Genomic DNA, 16,072 nt, shown 5'->3' on the forward strand with positions numbered 1-16,072 from the left:
TAATATTACAGACCACTGCTAAATAAGCCTAATGATAAATTCACTTTTCCTGGTCTGCAAACATATTCCTTGATGCACAGAAACTTTGGAATAATATTATTCCTGCATCTTTTTAGGACAATTTAGCAATTAATCACTTAGTACTCTGTCTCTTCAACCTACTCAATCCTGGATCATGATCCAGCTTGAACCACTCCATGAGAAAACTATTGACTTGCTTTAACAATATCTCAAACTGGCTGCCCTGCATTCTATTCCTCCACGACCATATAGCTTTTCAAAGATACACAAGAACTGTCTGCTCATGGATGGCATCAGCTCTTCAACTTCATTCAAAACATCTTGTTGGTCATTTAGGGCATCACATCAGGTCAGGACCCTGACTGTTACATAAAGAATTCAGTTCATTTCATCCAGAAAATGAACGCAGCATGAGAAGAAACTGCACCTCATATACTTGAAATAATGATTCTGAAAAGTGATTAACATGTAATACAGTTTACAATTCTTGAACCTATCTTTTTGGCATCCTCATCTATTTTGGTTGAAAGCCTGAGGTGTAGTACCATTAGTTAAATAGAAACCCTGCTCTGGAGAGTCAACTTTGGCATGGATATGATTGTTCCTCAGGCCTTGGGTAAGCTAAGTAGTTGCAGTGTTACATGACACAATGAAAATGATGTTACTACTGTTTGAAGAACCTAATAAGTTCCTTATAATGGTAATGAATTTACAAAAATAATAGTTTTGTAAATTATCAGGATGGGATTCAAATTCTCAGCTTCTCAGTAGGGGGGGGTGATTAAGGGTCAAATCTGTATGCCTGAGAGGAGACCTCCACATAGCCTTTAAAGGAATGTGGAGAACCGATCACGGCTTCTGACCTAACGTCCAATCTTTACCTTCTCATGGTGCTTCCTGTTAGATATCTACATGGATACTGAATGAATGAGGATAGGCTGGCAATTTGGGATTTAGCCAACCAAATTGTATTCTTATTGGCTTAAACCAAAATAAAAAATGATGGTACAACATGACAGAATTTCATGTCGGCTTGGGCATTGCCAGGGAACCAGGACAACAGCGAAAAGTCAGCTACTGGAACAAATCCTAAAACCCACCCCAACTCAATACCGCCAGAGTTCTAGATCAATACTATCAACATAAGAAGCCTGAATGGCAAAGAAATGAAGCTAGCTGAGGAATTGGATAAGTACCATATCGACATAATAGGGGTGACTGAAACAAAAAAAGACAAACTGGTGAGATCTTTCTGAGCAATAAATACAAAATGTTATATTCAGGCAATCACAATCAAGAAAAAGGAGTAGCCATAGCATTCAACACTAAATATGGCGCTAATCTTCTTGAATGGCAGGCAGTCTCAAGTAGAGTGATGTGGGCAAATATCAGAATGGGGAATTGGACAATGAGACTTATTTGTGCTTATGGTCAAACGGAAAGTTCTACTAAGGTAGAAGTTGCTTTAGAGAAAGCAACTGACACAATGAAAAAGGAAAAGTTGGTCCTTGTTGGGGATCGAACTAGCAGAGTAGGAAATGATTGTCAAACATACAAAAATATTTTGGGAAAATTTGTAGAAAAGAACAAAGCTAATAATAATGGCAAATACCTGTTGGATTTCTGTTCAGGATATGGAGTAGTTATTACTAACACAATGTTCCAACATAAAAATGTGCACAAATTCACATGGAGAGAAGAGGCTAGGAATAAGAAAAGTCTCATTGACTATGTTATTGTTGATAGTGATGTTTTCTGCCTGGTGCAGGACACCAGAGTGTACAGAGGATTTGAAATTGGAAGTGATCAATTTTATCCTGCTCAAGACTAAATTGTGAATTTCATATTGAAAAGAATAACATGTAAGAAAATTTAAAGTGAATGAAAGTTCAGCAGCTCTCAGATGTGAACTGTAGACTAAAATACACAAAGATTATTGAAGAAAAAATGAAAGAGTTTGAGAACAGGAACCAAACCTTGGAGATTCAGTTGCAAGCCTTGAAGCAAACCCTGATTGATTCAGCCAGAGACGCATGTGGTGAGTTTTCTGCAAGGATAGAAAAATCAGAACTCCATGGTGGACACAGGAAATTAAAGAGGCAGTGAAGGAAAAGAAGAAAGCATATCAAAATTTCTTGGCAAATAAGTTAGCTTGTGCTCTTAGAGAATACAGAGACAAATGTAAGAAAGCTAAACACTGTGCAAAACTAGCTAAACAAAAGTCATGGGAGGACTTTGGTAAGAACATACAAAATAAATATCAAGCAGGTAGGAAGATATCCTGGAGGTTGTTGAAGAAGCTCAGAAATGGAAGAAAGGATGCTGTAAAAGGAATTAGAGATGATAAAGGTGACATGAAAACAGGAGAAAAAGATATCCTTGAAGTATGGAGTAATTACTTTGAAAAATTGCTAAATGAAACAAGCAGCGATGACAGCACAGTGGTAAAAAACACTAACCAGGCATGCAGTCAGGAATATATATCCATACATGAAGTAGAAAAAGCCATCGAAGGCTTGAAATGTAGAAAGGCTTCAGAAGTAGATGATATTCGACCAGAAACGCATGTGGTGAGTTGAAGTATGGTGGTATAAAAGTCGCATCACTGCATAGTTCCAGATAGGGACGAATTCCAGATGATTGGGGTAGAGCTCTCATAGTACCCATATATAAAAAGGAAAATAAAACTGAATGTGAGATTACAGATGAGAATTACTATTGAGTTTCCTGGTAAGATATATGCAAGTATACTTAAGAAACGGTTGATGAGGATTGTAGAAGAGAAGCTTGGTGAAGAACAAGCTGGATTTAAGACAAATAGAGGCTGTCGGGATCAGATTTTCACTTTACGACAGATAGTTGAGAAATCATGCGAATATAAAAAAGACCTGTATTTAAGTTTCGTCGATCTGGGAAAAGCATATGACAAGTACCAAGAGAGAAGCTATTAGAAATGCTACAGTTATATGGTGTCAGTGTGGCATTATATCAAGTTATATCGATGCAGCATTATATACTTAGTCTTTATTTGAGTTGTAAGTCAGCACTTAGAATTGAAGGAAGTAGAGGAAGATGGTTTAATGTTAAATTTGGTGTCAGACAAGGAAGTACATTATCCCCTCTGTTATTCATTATCTATATGGGTCACATTATGAAGGAAAGTGATATTAAACATGATATCAAAATTGGAGATGTTAATGTCAGCTCCTTGCTTTATGCGGATGATGTTGTACTTCTAAATAAATCCGCTACAAGTCTGCAAGATTCCCCGACTAAATTGAATAACTGTTGTAATAGATATGGTATGAAGGTCAGCAATAACAAGGCAAAGACAATGAAATTAGGCAGAAGCATTGAAAATATCAACTGCATTGTGAATGGAGAACCTATAGAACAAGTAAAACATTTCAGGCACGATTTTTAGTGAAGTTGGTAAATTAAATATGGAAATAGACAACAGAATCAACAAAGCTGGTATGGTAGGAAGTCAACTGAATAAATTTATATGGAATAAGAGAGAATATGACATAATTCACATAGAGTTAGTTAAATGGGGAGGAAGCAGTATAATTCCACATGTCACATGCTTACTAAATCTATCCCTAGAAGAGGGGGAAGATACCAGAAAATTGGAAAAATGCTACTCTGATACTGTTATTTAAAAAATTGGACAAAGAAGAAGTAAAGAACTATAGACCAATTAGTATTTTCTCTAATCTGTACAAAATTCTCACAAAAGTAATAAAAAGGTTAACACCTCTTCTAGACTCAAATCAACCAGTAGAACAAACAACATTTCATAAAGGCTTTAACACAATTGATCACATTCAGGCAGTAAAACAAATAATAGAAAAAAGCAGAAGAAAACTAATTGCCTCTCTGTTTAGCCTTCATTGAATATGAAAAAGCATTTGATTCCATCAAATCTAATGCAATAATCAAAGCACTCCAGAATCAGGGAGTTCCTGTAGAATATATGGACCACCTCCAGGCAGTGTACCTCACTGCAACAATCCAACTTCACATGAGTAGCAATAAAATATCAATTGAAAAAGGTGCCTGACAAGGAGACTCTCTATTACTCAAATTCTTTACGGTCCTTCAAGAATTATTTAATAATATAAACTGGACAAACCTTGGTATAAAAAATTAATAACAAAAACTTAACACACTTAAGAAATGCAGATGATAGAAAGTTTTTTAACTTGGGTATGTTATGTATTCAAGATACCAAGTTTATATAAAATTTCTTGGTATCTTGAATATGCAGATGATATCATAATTTTTGCAAACACCCCAGAAGACCTATATCATGAAAGCAGAAAAGTCGGTCTAAAGATAAACAGAGAAAAAACTAAAATCATGTTTAATCATTTTGTATCACCAAAAAAACATAATAATAGAAAACATTTCTTGGAAAGAGTCATATACATACTTAGGTCATGTTGGAAGTTTTTTTCCTCTTGGTTTGCTTACACTTGGATAAAGTGTAAGCAGGACTGAGGCAACTCATGGTAAAGGTGGACCAAGCTCTCATCACTCCTCGTCTCAGTATCTCGTCTCATAATGCGAAGCACATCTCCTTGTGGACATGTATAATGCTATGCATTAAGGGAAGGGCCACTATCCAGATTGGTTTCGACCTTTATTGAGGTCTCGTCAGTGGAAGCCAGACCCAGAAGTGGTGATACTAAGGCAGAAGCAATGGAGAAGTCATATTTACCTATACAAGTTGCCAAAAGGTGTACCACCTTATTATTAAATTACTCTGAATTTAGAGAAAGATATTTGAAGTTTTTTTCCACTTGGTTAGACTATAATAAATTTAGTTGAATCCTTTATCTAAGTGCCTCCATTGCTTCTGCCTTAGTATCACCACTTCTGGGTCTGGCTTCCACTGACGAGACCTCAATAAAGGTTGAAACCGGTCTAGGTAGTGGCTCTTCCCTTAATGCATAGCATTATACATGTGTGCAAGGAGATGTGCTTCACATTATGGGAGATACCGAGACGAGGAGTGATGAGAGCTTGGTCCACCTTTACCATGAGTTGCCTCAGTCCTGAAGATACTTCGGGTGCAAACTTTGTTTGCTTACACTTGGATAAAGGATTAAGCTAAATTTATTATAGTCTAACCAAGTGGAAGAAAACTTCCAACATCTTTCTCTAAATCCAGAGTAATTTAATAATAAGATGGTTCACCTTTTGGCAACTCATATAGGTAAATATGACTTCTCCATTGCTTCTGCCTTAGTATCACCACTTCTGAGTCTGGCTCCCACTGACGAGACCTCAATAAAGGTCAAAACCAATCTGGGTAGTGGCCCTTCCCTTAATGCATAGCATTATACATGTCCACAAGGAGATGTGCTTTGCATTATGGGAGATACTGGGACAAGGAGTAATGAGAGCTTAGTCCACGTTTACCATGAGTTGCTTCAGTCCTGAAGATACTTTATGCGCAAATTTTGTTTGCTTACACTTGGATAAAGGATTAAGCTAAATTTATTATACTTAGGTTATCTCATTGATCTAAACTGTGGACTCCAAAAGGAAATAAATAGGAAAGTTCAACTTGGCTGGAGTGCATTCAGAAAATTGAAAAACATTTTTCAAAACAATGATGTCTCACTGTTTAAAAAGGAAGACATTTAACCAGTGTATACTTCCAGTCATCTCATATGATTGTGAAACTTGGTCATTAACAAAAGCACTGGCAAATAAATGAACAACTCGAAGAAAAATGGAGAGGTTGATGCTAGGCATCACATTAAAAGATAAGAAACGAAACACCTGGAAGAAGCCAGACTCGCATCATTCTTCACCACAAACGACTATAATGGAAATGGGCTGGACATCTATCCAGAAGAGAAGATGAGCGATGGACCACCATACTAATGAACTGGATTCCTAAAGAAGGAAAACGAGGCTGAGGATGTCCTAAAAGAAGGTGGAGTGATGAATTGTCAAATTTTGTTGGGGAAAATTGGTCAACCATTGCCAAGAACAGAGAAAGGTGGAAAGAACTGGAGGCAGCCTTCATCCAGCAGTGGACAGAAAATGGCTGAAAAGAAGAAGAGAGAAATTAGCCAAAACACTAAATTGGCTGTATACAAGACGGTGTTCAAGCCAGTTTTAACTTATGGATCTGAGAGCTGGATCAGAAGTAAAACACTTGCCCAATGACTAAAGACCACAGATATGAGAACCCTGAGAAAGATTAGGAGCATGAACAGATGGCATCAATGGCAATATCATATTAAAAAATGAGGATATTAGGAAAGAACTTAACATTATCAGCATCCAGGAATGCATTAGCAGAGCTAATCTCAGGTGGTATGGTCACTTAAACAGAATGGGAGAGGAAAGATTACCTAACAATTTGCTTTTTCTCTGCCAGGTTAGCAGGAAAAAGACCCAGAGGAAGACCAAGTTATAGGTGGATTGATACAGTAAAAAGTGCCTTAGAAGATAGAAATATCTTCTTCTTATTGTGCTATCTTCTATCGAAGGTCAGCGACCATCTTGGCGAACAAACTGCGGTCTTGTGCTAATGTGAGCAGTTGTGCACTGCTCAGATTAGCTCAAATAGAAATATAAGATCTGATAATGGAGTCTTGACAGGTAACAGACTGATTTGGAGGAAAATTGTAGATAGGAAGTTAGTAATGATGTAATTTTTCATGTAGTACTATCATATCTGCCCCCCCCCCCTTGAGGATATATATATATATATATATATATATCATTAATGTGATGATGAGCTTCTCAGTAGTGAAGCAATGACTTAACCCATCCAGTCATTAAATCTGCACTTTATATTGTATAAAACAGTTATTTTTTAATAATAACATTTGCAATCTGATGTATAATATTCTTCTGTTCCTTCCAGAGAGAGATGACTACTAGCGAATTAGAGACCCATCTAATAGAATTAAAAGTAAGCAGTTCTTACTTTTCATATTGCTTGCACATAAAAGCTGTAAATATAAAATAGTGTTTGACACTAAGTACATTTATCTATATTCACTGAATATCATATTATAGTTTAATGAAATGAATACAGCACTAACAATTAAAACATAAATTTGATGATTCCATTATTTCCAGATACAAACAGTAAGCTCATTATATGGAATGCTTTAAACGACATGCTCTCAACACTGCTACTCTTAAGCCTTTTATCTGCCTAAGATACATTGATAATTACTATTCCCTGTATTGAGGGAACACCTCAGGAAGAAATAACTAGAACTTTAAAGAAATATAATTTCTGCACAGCATTCAAACTTCATATAAAGCTGGTTGCCTTTATCTACTCTTCTTAATACCAGTTCCCTCAAATTAACTTGCCAAGAAATTATATTCTTGTTTTAATCCTTTATCCAAGTGTAAGCAAACAAAGTACACTTGAAGTATCTTTATGACTATTGCCTGTATTCCATAATACAAAGCACACATCCTTTCAGATATGTATGATTGCTATTCATTTTGGACAAGACCTCTACCCAGATTGGTTCCAACTTTCATGTTTCCAAAAGAATGTGTGTTTTACATTACAAGATATTAAGACAATTGATGTGAAGTCATTATAGTTTCTCTATACAAGTAGCCTTAGTCACAACGATACTTCATGCACAGATTTTTTTGCTTGCACTTGGATAATGAAATAAACAAGAATATAATTTCTTGACAAATTTAATTTATAACCAAGTGAAAAATTACACTAGTTCCCTCCTCTCAGTTCTAGATATATACAAAGTTCCTCATTCTTGCTGCTTTTCATATTATGAACACTCTGTGCAGAATCAGATGAGGAGGTAAATAACTATGTTCACCACAATAAATACAAACATGAAAGACTTTTTTTTGAAACAGCAGCAGCAGATCTGAAAAACTAACTAGACCTCAATATATATACGTGTATGAAACTTCCCATGAATGGGAAACAATTCTTAAACCTCCTACCTATCAGTAAGAGTTACCATTTACATGCTTTCTATGTGTTGCCAAAATTTTGCCTCTGTCTGTGGCAGAAGCAAAATATTGAAATCATTAAATCTCTCTTTCTTTCATTTCATTCCATTGAGCTATAATATGAGCTTCATTGCACTGAAGCCTAGATATCAATATAATTATCCATTTAATATGTGAAATCTTTTGATTTACCTTATTAGAATAGTATGTGATTTTTTGGCCTTCATTAATTTAATATAAAGTAAATAATGAAATCACTGTTTGAGATAAAGTTATCTTGTAAACAAGAAATCTGTTATCATATAATCTTAAAATGTTGCAAAGTACATATATTTAATAATCAATAATAACTTTGATACTGAACGAACGAGGATGGGCTGGCAATTTGGGATTTAGCCGACCAAATTGTATTCTTATTGGTTAAACCAAAATAAAAAATGATGGTACAACATGACAATTTTTCATGCCGGCTGGGGCATCGCCCGGTTAAACAAGGCCCCCGTTGTTTTTGCCAGGGAACCAGGGCGAACAGCGAAAAGTCAGCTACTGGAACAAATCTGAAAACAAACCCCAACTCAACATCACCAGAGTTAAAGATTGGTACTATCAACGTAAGAAGCCTGAATGGCAAAGAAATGGAGCTAGCTGAGGAATTAGATAAGTACCAGATCGACATAATAGGGGTGACTGAAACAAAAAAGACCAAAACTGGTGAGATCTTTCTGAGCAATAAATACAAAATGTTATATTCAGGCAATGACAATCAAGGAAAAGGAGTAGCCATAGTATTCAACACAAAATACGAGGCTAATCTTCTTGAATGGCAGTCAGTCTCAAGTAGAGTAATGTGGGCAAATATGAGAATGGGGAACTGGACAATGAGACTTATTTGTGCCTATGGTCCCACAGAAGGTTCTACTAAGGTAGAAGTGGAGGAATTTTTTGAGGCTTTAGAAAAAGCAACTGACACAATGAAAAAGGAAAAGTTGGTCCTTGTTGGGGATCTAAATAGCAGAGTAGGGAATGATTGTGAGACATACAAAAATATTTTGGGAAAATTTGGAGAAAAGAGCAAAGCTAATAATAATGGCAAATATCTGTTGGATTTCTGCTCAGGACATGGACTGGTTATTACTAACACCATGTTCCAACATAAAAATGTGCACAAATTCACATGGAGAGAAGAGGCTAGGAATAAGAAAAGTCTCATTGACTATGTTATTGTTGATAGTGATGTTTTCTCCCTGGTGCAGGACACCAGAGTGTACAGAGGATTTGAAATTGGAAGTGATCACTATTTAGTCTTGAGCAGGATAAAATTGAATTTTATATTGAAAAGAATAACATGTAAGAAAGTTTTAAAGCGAATAAAAGTTGAGCAGCTCTCAGATGTGAACTGTAGACTAAAATACAGAAATATTATTGAAAAGAAAATGAAAGAGTTTGAGAACAGGAAGTAAACCTTGGAGATTCAGTGGCAAACTCTGAAGGAAACAGTGATTGATTCTGCCAGAGAGGCATGTGGTGAGGTTGTGTGCAAGGATAAAAAAATCAGAACTCCCTGGTGGACACAGGAAGTTAAAGAGGCAGTGAAGGAAAAGAAGAAAGCATATCAAAAGTTCCTGGCAAATAAGTAAGCTTTTACTCTTACAGAATACAGAGACAAATGTAAGAAAGCTAAACAGTGTGTAAAACTAGCTAAACAAAAGTCATGGGAGGACTTTGGCAAGAATATAGAAAATAAATATCAAGAAGGTGGCAAAATATTCTGAAGGTTGTTGAAGAAGCTTGGGAATGGAGGAAAGAGTGCTGTAAAAGGAATTAAAGATGATAAAGGTGAAATGAAAACAGGAGAAAAAGATATCCTTGAAGTATGGAGTAATTACTTTGAAAAACTGCTAAATGAAAGCAGTGATGACAGCACAGTGATAAAAAACACTGACCAGGCATGCAGTCAGGAATACATATCCATACTTGAAGTAGAAAAAGCCATCAAAGGCTTGAAATGTGGAAAGGCAGCAGGAGTAGATGATATTCGACCACAAATGCTGAAGTATGGTGGTGTGAGAGTCTTACAGTGGCTGCACTGCATAGTTCAGAAAGCCTGGGCAGAGGGACGAATTCCCGATGATTGGAGTAGAGCTCTCATAGTACCCATATATAAAAAGGGAAATAAAACTGAATGTGAGAATTACAGAGGTATTTCCCTACTGAGTGTTCCTGGCAAGATCTATGCAAGTATACTTGAGAAACGGTTGAGAAGAATTGTGGAAGAAAAGCTTGGTGAAGAACAAGCTGGATTCAGGCCAAATAGAGGCTGTCAGGATCAGATCTTCACTTTACTACAAATAGTCGAGAAAGCATGGGAATATAACAAAGATCTGTTTTTAAGTTTTGTCGATTTGGAAAAGGCATATGACAAGGTGCCAAGAGAGAAGCTATTCAATACGCTGCAGTTATATGTTGTCAATGGGGCATTATATCAAGCAATACTTAGTCTTTATTTGAGTTGTGAGTCAGCAGTTAGAATTGAAGGAAGTACAGGAAGATGGTTTAATGTTAAATCTGGTGTGAGACAAGGATGTACATTATCCCCTCTGTTATTCATTATCTATATGGATCACATTATGAAGGAATGTGGTATTAAACCTGATATCAAAATTGGAAATGTTAATGTCAGCTCTTTGCTTTATGCAGATGATGTTATACTTCTTAATAAATCAGCTATAAGTCTGCAAGATTCTCTGACTAAATTGAATAGCTGTTGTAATAGATATGGTATGAAGGTCAGCAATAAAAAGACAAAGACAATGAAAATAGGCAGAATCATTGAAAATGTCAACTGTGTTGTAAATGGAGAACCTGTGGAACAAGTAAAACATTTCAGCTACTTAGGCACAATTTTTACTGAAGATGGTAAACTAAATATAGAAATAGACAACAGAATCAGCAAAGCTGGTATCGTGGGAAGTCAATTGAATAAATTCATATGGAGTAAGAAAGAAATTAGTCGGAACACCAAATTAGCTGTATACAAGACAGTGTTCAAACCAATTTTAACTTATGGATCTGAGAGCTGGTTCAGAAGTAAAACACTTGACCAAAGACCAGAGACCGCAGATATGAGAGTCCTGAGAAAGATTAGAGGCGTGAACAGATGGCATCAATGGCAATATCATATTAAAAATGAGGATATTAGGAAAGAACTTGACATTGTCAGCATCCAGGAATGCGTTAGCAGAGCTAATCTCAGATGGTGTGGTCACTTAAATAGAATGGGAGAGGAAAGATTAGCAAAACAAGTGTTCTCTGCCAGGTTGGCAGGAAAACGACCCAGAGGAAGACCAAGATATAGGTGGATTGATGCTGTACAAAGTGCCTTAGACGATAGAAATATAAGATCTGATAATGTTGGAGTCTTGACAAGTAACAGACTGATTTGGAGGAAAATTGTAGATAGGAAGTTAGTAATGATGTAATTTTTTCATATAGTACTGTCATATCCTGTACACCCCTTGAGGGTACATGGCAGGAATTTGATGATGATGATGATGATGATAATATATATATTTTATGTTATTTAGTCTTTGAATACAACATGAAAATTTGTTCCAACATAAAAATATGCATAAATTTATGTGGAGAGAACACACAAGAAATACAAGTCCATTGATGGTCTTTGTTGATTGTGATATCTTTGTTTGGAGGGGGCAGTCCTGGAAAAGAACATTTCAAGTGAAAAATGAAAGAAAGCTAAGCTATATATAAACACAGCTTAACAAAAAGTAATGTTAGACTCATTTAGAATATAGAAGATAAATATCAGAAAGGTGGTAAGATGTTCTGGAAGCTATTGACTATGTCTGTAAATGGAAGGAAAGAGTACATGTAAAAGGAATCAGATGATAACAATGCCATAAAAATTGGATCTAGATTGTCATTCAGTTTTTTCACAGATTGTCAAATGAGAACAGCAGTAACAGAACGGTAATAGTAAATATTAAAAAGGATTTAAATCAGGTGCATATCACAACTCGAGGTAGTAAATAATTAAAAACCATGCAAAACCTCAAGTGTGGATGAGCTTGAGTAATAATGTATCTAGGAGTGCTCAAGGTAGGCATAAATATTTTGTGACATAATTCAGTAGATTTGGTCAAAAGGTTAAATTCTGGATGATTGGAATAGGTTTCTCATAGATTCCATCTGCAGAGTGAAATAAAACTGAATGTAATTACAGAATAATTTCCCCTCTGAGTGCTTCAGGTATGAGATATGAAAAGATTAAAAAACAGATTTTTTTTTTTTTTTTTTTTTTTAAATCTTTACCTGAGAAAAGATTAAGAAAACAGATTTTTTTTTAAATAAGATTTTTTATTTAGAACAAATTGAGAAATGGTGATATAACTTGGATCTGTATTTAATTCAGATTTTTGTTTTGTAGATCTGGAAAAGGTATGTGATAAGGTGGAAAGAACAAAAGACTTAAATGCTGCAGTTATGATATAAGTGAAACATTATACAGTCACACACACCTTTATGGAGGTGCTATATTTAAGTTATAAGTTGGTAGATATAAGAATTTGGCCTGATATAAAATCAGATGTAAGCCAAGGATTCACTCTCCTCTCCACACTATTACTCATCGTCGGTGTCAAAATTGGAAATGTTAAACTTTTTTTTGTTTTGTTTTGTTTTGTTTTATGATGCTGTTATCTCCTAAATGAATAAATACAGTGCAGATCTTTAACTCTTTAACCTGATTGAGTAACTCTAGTAAAAAATTAGTATGAAAATCAGCCACAATAAAGCATATACAATGAAAATAGGCATAAACATGGAAAACATCGTTCATTTTCAGTGGAGACCCATGAAATAAATAAAATATTTCAGATGTTTAGATACAGATTTAGAGTAGCTGCAAACCAAATTTAGAAATAGATAATGAGCTAGTTTGATGGTGAGTTAGCTAAATAAATTTGTATGGAATTAAGAGAGTAAAAAGCATTAAAAACTAGCAGTAAAGAAGGCCGTGTTCAGACCAATTTTAACTTATGGATCTGAGTGTTTAATAGGAATAAAATAACTGATCAAAGACTAAGGAACCCTATATAAAAGAAAAATTAGATGGTATCCATTCTGAAACCATATTTAAAATGAAGATAAAGAAGATTGATGTTATTAGCATCGAGAATGTGAGATTATACTAGAGCAAATCTGAAGTCAACACGCACAGTTATTTAAAGGGGGTGTGGAGAGGAAAGGTTAGCAAATGGTGTTCAGTATCATGATTGGAGAAAAAAAGACCCAGAAGATGATCAAGAGCTCAGTGGATTGATGCTGTTAGTGTGCCTGAGAAGACTAGATGTAACATTTGATTTTATCAGAGCTCTGACCAATCACATTAATTTGTAGGAAAATTTGAAAGCTAGTGGTAGTGCAGCCTTAATTATGTAGCACTATGATAATATCCTGTGCACCTTGGATGATGTGTGGATATGTATGTATAACAGACATTTAATGATGATGATCATTGAATACATACTTTTAAAAAGATCCCACTTTTGCAGTAAGTTATACAGTATATCAAATCACATTTGTTTGTAATGATTATTTTATAATTCAGAAAAGTTATTTCTTTTCTTTTCAGGAAAGTTTAATTATGCTTGTTCTCATTGTCAAAAACTCTCCAAAATCTAAACTGATTGACAGTGCTGCAAGTTTTATCAGTAATTGTGATTGCCACATTGGGATTTTGAAACTCATGCTAAGTGAATGACATTAAATGAAATAAAAGTATCATGAAATTATCAGTACTGGCCTTCCACCTATGTCAACTTAAACCCATCCCAAACATGCAATTACCAAAGGCATACCTTAAACATTTATAGTACATATAACTACCACCAAGTGTGTTTTTGATTGGTTTGTTGTGATGGGTAAACTGGATCACCCTGAAGAAAATTGATTCCATATTGCTAGAGTCCAATATTAACTAACATGATTAGTATGAGATTCACACCTCACCAAGCATGGGTTAGCTTGTTACAGTATTTTTACATATTTATACACAAACACAAAACAACAATATAATAATATTAATCTCCCAATCAGTTCTCATACGTAACAGTCTTTCCTCCCACACGTGCGCACATGAACATACATACTTATTAAAATCTTCTCTGAATATCTTTGATTCCTTGATTTCAATAAAAATCTTAGTGAGTAGTAAAGTTGTAAGCTATAATTCTCTATTGGTCTAATCAAAGTCTATTTAATGGTATCATAACATCTTTTTTCCCAGTGAAGTGTTCCTTAAATAAACTTGTAATCTGCTGAGCTTTGCAAGTTCCCTTCATATGAGGCACCTGTTCCTAGTGGATGGATGGTACTTTTTTGCCCCATCTTTGTTTATTCCTATATTCTTTACTGCTGTTTCTCCTGAATTTTTTTGTCCTATTTTCCAGGCCACCATCACTGGGATCCAGTTTCCTGCTGCCTTCTTTGGCATGTGGAGTGATCCATGGATATCTTGGGGATATTGCTTCGGAAAGATTGGGAGTCTTGTATAGCCCAGTCAAGACTTACCCACCTTCCACTGACTTGACTGGGGGGGGGAAGAAGTTCTGTGCTGAATTCCCCTTCTTACGAAAATTAGTCTTTTATTCTCAAGTTTATGTCAATCATAGCAACCCTCCCTCTTACCACCACAAAACTCTTAGCTTTTCTCAAGAAATAATATCAGAATGGGACCTCCATGATGTTCCTGATAAGGAGATTTGCTCTGAATTAACAGATCAAAGAGTAACAGCCATAAGAATTCTCATACAACCAGGAATATCATACTCGCATTTAACACTCCACTTCTGACATTGAAATCAGAGCATTGTCTTAGTTGCTCTGTTATGCTAAGATCCTGTGCTTCAAATGTCAGAAATATGGCTATGCACAGGCTGTCTGTCATGGCTATGTCATCTGTGCCCAATGCAGCAGTAAAAAGAATGAAAATAAAGACTAAGTGCAAAATGCTTGGATGCTAATTGCAAGGGAGAATATCAGCCCTATGCCTGAGCATCCCAAAGGTGGAAGAATGAAAACAAGATTCGAAGGAGACCAACCAGAACATAATGGATCAAGAGGCAAAAAGGAAGTATAATTTTACAGCAACAATATCTAGTCGAAAAACCTCTTATGCCATCAAGGCAACACTGAAAAGGGAAATATTATTTAATAGTAGAGTGAACTTTATGTTATCTGAATAGCTTAGGAAATTATGTCTATTATACAGAAACTCATAAAATGGAGTTTCTGTATAATAGAGCCCAAGAATTACACTTTCCCATGATACATGCATGTGCTAAAATGGCACCATTGTGTGTTGGATATGTGAATAACATCATGACAATACTAGTGCTCTTGGTCGTATCATGAATTTCATAAAAGCTTCATTTATAATCTATCCCAATGGCTTTAACAGGCCTTTAAGGCCCACAACCTTCCAAGCATGCTTGGATTTCGTAACCGATATACGAGGATAGAATGGTCACTCCTATGCCTCAAGGTATTCTTGGCTGTATCCCTGTGTGTTCACGGGGCCGGTTTGCCTGCTTGCGGGATGAAAAACACCAGATAAACTGGCGGAAAAAACCCTACTGCCCGCGTCCAAGACCGGCTAACTTGGCTATGGCTGAGGAAGATCCTTCAGCTCCTCACGTCTCCGACGGGAATCGAACCTAGGACACTCCTTCCCCAGGCATATATGGTTGCGAAGCACAAAGCCACTAGGCTAACCACGTGGACCTTAATTTATAATGCATACACAAAAATGTTATAGATTCGAATGTTTGTTCAAGGTAAGCGTGGAGGCCTTGCTCCATTGCCCCAACCTGAATCGTAATGACTGTATATCTATATCAAAAATCTGGGAAAGTGTAATCAAGATTACTCATTAATTATTATTATTATTATTTTTTTTTTTAATTTTTTTTTTTTAAATAGCAAATTCAATCATGTTTCTACTTCAAAATATTCCGTTTCATACTTAGTGATATAACATCATGCGGCGTGTTCTAAT

General features: G+C 35.6%; 1 protein-coding gene across 1 annotated transcript in view; it reads left to right on the forward strand.

Moving 5' to 3' along the window:
- Positions 1-16,072, forward strand: part of LOC150102216 (leucine-rich PPR motif-containing protein, mitochondrial-like) — a 394,112-nt gene that overhangs the window by 194,316 nt on the left and 183,724 nt on the right. The window contains exon 20 of the mRNA XM_090399109.1: positions 6,914-6,961. Within this exon, the coding sequence (XP_090255235.1) occupies positions 6,914-6,961 (48 nt within the window). The remainder of the gene's footprint in view (positions 1-6,913; positions 6,962-16,072) is intronic.

The sequence above is a fragment of the Typopeltis vanoorti genome, chromosome 10 (assembly GCF_054136105.1).
Source record: "Typopeltis vanoorti isolate ZY-2024b chromosome 10, IOZ_Tvanoo_1.0, whole genome shotgun sequence".
Lineage (NCBI taxonomy): Eukaryota > Metazoa > Arthropoda > Arachnida > Uropygi > Thelyphonidae > Typopeltis > Typopeltis vanoorti.